Genomic DNA, 5,262 nt, shown 5'->3' with positions numbered 1-5,262 from the left:
AAAGACTTTGTACTGTTATATCCGGAAAACCTAACATTGAAATCTAAATGAAAGTTGAACACGTCTCTGGTTTTTCTCTGTTTTTCTGGAGCTTTTGCTTAATTTTTTTCTTAAATGATGGTGTAGCATATGAATAAGTTTCTTTTATTGTAATGTGGTATGTACTGAAGTCGAAGATGGTTAACACACTCAATACAATTTGTGAAAGGTACTAAAATGCCCATGCATTTGAGAAGCACTTTGTTTTTTTTTCCCTTCACGTACTAAATGGATGAAAAATGCAACATGTTCTTGAATTGCATCGTTTGCTAAACTACAAGATCCAAATTTGAGACAATTAAAATCATTAACCAAAAATGAACTTAAATTATTTTTGAATTCGTATACAATTTTTGTATATTAACACTGTTATAAATTCACAGCTTCAGCCCTAGTATGAGCCTAGGCAAATCCACCTTCCCTCTCTATTTCTGAGCTTTGCATTTTCCCTTCCTCAAACGATCTTCCAGCTAATCTCAACATGTATCACTCCATTCTTTGAATTGATTAAGTGGTATTTCTGGTTGATCCGACCGTTGTGCACAATGTCTCGTAGATTGATTTCTACATATCCCAAAGATTCCTACGCGTAAGAGTTGAAAGAAAATCATAAGTTAAAATGTTGTCAATTATGTGCAGAGATTACTTGTTTACTGATACTAATTGTGTAAATGGAAGTATAAATGGTTGAACTAGTTCACACCTTCCTACGGAAACTAATTCCGGTCCTCTTGCTCACAACCTCAATATGAACTTTCTCACTCAAAGGTGGTTCATCTAGCATGAAAGGGAATTCCTCGCTCCATCGGGGATCACGAGTTTTCCGAAGCATCTGAAGAAGCCAAATTGTATCATATGTTACCAGAGGGATTATTAAGTTGCTGCTAACCATACTAAAACCAAAACTTACATGTGTTTTCTTGTGTTCTCCTCTAAATAGGAGGATAGCATAAGGATTGTTGTGGGACTTCCCTTCCACATTCTCGGCTCCTTGAATAATAACCGATAGTAAACCTGCTCCACCTAGGGTTCCCTCATCTGATGACATTGACATGTCAATTCCGCTTTCGTTTCTCCTATGTACTGAATCAATAGGTCCACTAAATCCACCACTAAACCTGCTTATGTCTTCTTTGAAAGGCACAAAAGTTAGTTCCACCACAAGCTGCCCTCTTTGCTTCTTGTTTGTACAATTGCTAATATTCGTGTCCTTCAGCAAATCAAGTTTAAACTCTTGCAACTCATGGGGTGTAAGTTGTTTGAGAGGAACTAACTGCATTCCTATCCTATCATGCCCACCAACCTGCAGGAAGAGCAAACTAGAATGATCAGAAACAGCCGTCTAAACATAACTACGCGGTTTTTTTATTTCTTCCATTGATCCGGTGAAAGAAGTAAAGGGGGTAAGAGATGATACCTTGTCCCAGTCAAAGACTTGTAACCGAAGAAGTTGGGTCTTGGGATCCTTCACAAGAAACTTGAACTTCTCGTTCCACTCGGGGTTCAGGTTTTTCTTCTTGATAGTTGTTTTCTTTGCTGGTAACCCATCTCCAGTCAGGCTGAGCTTGACATAAGGATCGGATGATCCTATGATATCCTTCTTCAAGAGTTTAACCGCGTGAACAACATTCACGTGTAGTATTCCCACCGGCTTCTTTACAGCCACTCTGTATAAATGAAAAATTCATAAACTTCAGAGAAAGTGACCAGAGCAGAAAGCTGTATCATCTCAGATCAACTTACGTTGAAACATCAAGGATAGGTATTTCAAGAGTCCGAGGCCACAGGTAGAGGCTTGCAACTTGCTTTTTAATAGTCTCCTGCAGGAAATTATATCACATAATTGATTCAAATCCAACCAACCATTCAAATGTCAGACAATTAAATAAAATCCCAACTTCAACATGAAAGTATTACCAGTGCAGCACCTGAACAAAACGATAGAGGCCGGGTATGGACATGATATCGGCTCCCAATATTTTCATTCCAAAATCTACATGAGGCTGCAGATAGTTGAGAGAAATTCAGCATACAAAACAGATCTTATATATCCAACCTTTTAAGGCACGAAAAAAAATATGCGTTAATTGGTGTCTTCTGCTCACCTTCTCCATCAAAGACACCACAATGTTAGCAAAGCATGGAAAGGAAGGCACGAGCGGTTTGAAAGCTATCCTTGGCGCCAAAAATACTTGTATATCTACTAACTGAAATGAAGTTTAGTCAAGTTTCTGAACAAATGCATCCGCATTGAGGAAACAAATTACAAAAAGTCTTTGTTCCTCTGTCAAGAAATGTTTCCTTAGGTTCTTACCTGAACTGTGATTCGTAGAGACAGAACTTTTAACACCAGAATTATGTTGGGATTTCCTGCCCATTTAATTGATGGTTCCATGATTAATTCATTATCGTTCGTCTCGAAGACTTCAAGACCTGAAATGTTGTACACAAAAATAAATGATAGCACCACAAGGACAAACAAACGATGTTTGTTTGCTACTAGGAATGAACTTTTTCCACTATAATGTGTACATTTATGCATCAATATGTTCTCTTGGTCACAAGCGTTGCTCAAAATTTCCTGAATTTCAGGTATTATATATCGTACTTTCTTTCTTTCTTGTTGGGGGAATTAAGTTATGTAGCCTAATACTGAGACTTAAGTAATCAGCGATGTGACAAAGACTGAATGAATTATTCAGAAGAGAACCGAAAGTACTGACCTATAAAATTGAAAACTATTTGCGCACGCCAATTATGCAGTAAATCGAATTAGATATTGCTGTGAGTAAAGACTCACCATTAAGAATAGGAGGAAGGGTTCCCATATCTATTCTCTCAAACTCAATTGATTCAATCTGAAACTTCCCAATGTACTCATCAAATATAGGTTGAGCAACGCTTCTTATTGTTCCCGCAATTTCCTATAAATAATGTTAAAATCACATATCAAACTAACAACAATAACGATAATCAAAAGGAATATAAAGTGACCAAAGATTAGAATATATATCACCTTCTCAAGGTAAGGCCATAAATCTGCAATAAATTTATTCAACCAGTCTACCTGCAAAGTTGTGATTATAACCAACACAAAATGGATAAAGATAGAGCTTAGGAACAGCAAGAGAAACAATAATTGAAAATCTACGGTAGAGATTGGAAGGCAATGCTAACTCTATGATAATTAGGGTTCTTCACCCATGGTGGAATTTCAGGAAGAAGATCTAGCAAGGCAAATTCATCCAAATCATAAACTGGTCTGCAAACTGGATCCTGCATAGTACATGTTTGACATGAGTTAACCTTCTTCGGGTTATAAACTTAGTCTTTGACCCTTTTTGAATTTCACTAGTACACACAGAATTTTATTTAATTGATCTTTTGAAGTAATTTACTGAGAAAGTTGATGTCTGACTGCTAATGCGACAATCATAGTCATTACTAGAATGAAAAAGTAAGAATAATTCCTCTTAACAACTATAAGAATCCGAGTTTAAAAACATCCACCTTATGAAACTATTCTATCATCTTTGCAGAGTCTTCCAAATGAGTTCAGCTGCTTGTTTTTCAACTTTCAAAAAGAACAGTTAATACCATTGCATTCTCACATCGGAACGTAAAATAAATTGAAAATTTTGAGTGTGAAAATAAATCCAGGATGAGAGCTTCACAACATTTTAAAATTAAGACTGAGCTGGTGAAATAAAGAAAAATACAATTAGCCATCTACTATTTGGTTACTAAGAGTTCCTAAGTTTGATTGGCCCTCCCCTGATATTGCTTGTATAAAAAGAAACAATTAGATATCTTTGCTTTCCATCTGAACTTTCCCATGGAAAATAGAAGTTCCATGAGAACATACAGTTTGAATTGCCGATCTGGAAAAGTCAAAATCTGACCGGAAACCAGCTAAAAATCAATTTGAAAAGAAAGTAAATTATGCAAGACAGGTAAATAATTCAACAAGTATAAATCTTATCAAATAAATGAATGATCAAACGAAGAACAATAACAAAATAGACTTACCTCAACTTCTTCGGGCTTTGAATAAACATAAAGGATAAACCCCACCAAGAGTCCAAGAGAAATTCCAATTCCAAAACCAAGAATTCCCAATAAACTGCTCACAAATCCCATTTTCTAAACCTCCCTAAAAAACTTAGAGAAGCCACATGCATTAATGGCAACTAAGCCGCTGGAAACTTTCCCAACAAACAACAACTGCTTCAGCGATAGATTTCTAAGGAGAGAATATGCTGATCAGAAGCGTTTCGAATAAACTCTACAACTCAAACCGCCAAAACAGAAGAAACGTAAGCTGTAACTCTAAACACATACTATGAAACGATCTAATGAAATCGTTGTTATATCTTGTATATGTTACAGCTTGAAGGCCACGTAAACCGCAAAGTGTATATATGGATGATCTCATTTTCTTTTTCTTTTGTGGCATTTATATATTATAGGTATTATGGGTTGTTTTCAGGCTGTCGAAAATTCTTTTGGTTTTTGTTTTCGGTCAAAAAATTATATTGGATTTAGTCTTTTAGATTTATGTAGAAAATCACAATATATACTTTAGTTTCGTTGGAATCGTTGTTTGCTAATTCAAGAATCATATTGACTATTATATGTAATACGTTTTAAGGAGTGTGTTGCTACCGATAAAACACAATATGAGTCATATGAAATTCTATTTCTACAAATTATTTATTGAGGATTGTTATTGACACTCCAAAAATTTCATTTTGCATTCCAAACCTTCTAGAATTAAAAAGAAAAATACACGTAGTGTAAAATAAGATTTTTGAAGTGCTAATAACAATTATTTATTTAATTAGTGGAAAATTATTTCTACTTAATTACAAACTGGTCTTTGATTGGCTAGAAAAAGTTTAATTAAGGACAATACTTGGTTGGATACACCAATGGAGGCAAAGTATATGATATTTATTTTATTATATTTGGTAACCTTAACAATTTGTATGTTTGATGGGATAATATTTACGATGGGTCAAATTATGCAATTCTCAGAATATACTCTTCGAAAATATAAAAATAGCATTAGTCATTTGAATTTGGGCACAAACATTAACCACAAAATAGTGAATCAACCTTAACCAAAATGTTTTTCATTTTTACATTGTTTCTATCATCTATACGCACTATGCAAACGGTACAAAGCAAGAAAACATATCTATAGAAGCCAACAGAAAAGAT

The 5,262-nt window shown here is 34.9% G+C and overlaps 1 protein-coding gene across 1 annotated transcript; it reads right to left on the bottom strand.

Annotated features, from left to right (window-relative positions):
- Positions 1–493: 493 nt before the first annotated feature.
- LOC137735756 (synaptotagmin-3-like) lies at positions 494–4,367 on the bottom strand. The gene is made up of 12 exons (XM_068475202.1): positions 4,069–4,367; positions 3,217–3,315; positions 3,056–3,106; positions 2,840–2,963; positions 2,354–2,472; positions 2,145–2,246; positions 1,968–2,042; positions 1,783–1,859; positions 1,457–1,706; positions 950–1,342; positions 743–871; positions 494–622 (listed from the first exon to the last, which is right to left on the bottom strand). The coding sequence occupies exons 1-12, from the start codon at positions 4,177–4,179 to the stop codon at positions 494–496; spliced, it is 1,659 nt and encodes a 552-aa protein (XP_068331303.1). The 5' UTR covers positions 4,180–4,367.
- Positions 4,368–5,262: the final 895 nt, after the last annotated feature.

This window comes from Pyrus communis, chromosome 5, assembly GCF_963583255.1.
Source record: "Pyrus communis chromosome 5, drPyrComm1.1, whole genome shotgun sequence".
Classification (NCBI taxonomy): domain Eukaryota; kingdom Viridiplantae; phylum Streptophyta; class Magnoliopsida; order Rosales; family Rosaceae; genus Pyrus; species Pyrus communis.
The sequence above is the reverse complement of the archived record's forward strand: the minus strand, read 5'-3'. Positions and strand labels throughout refer to the sequence as shown.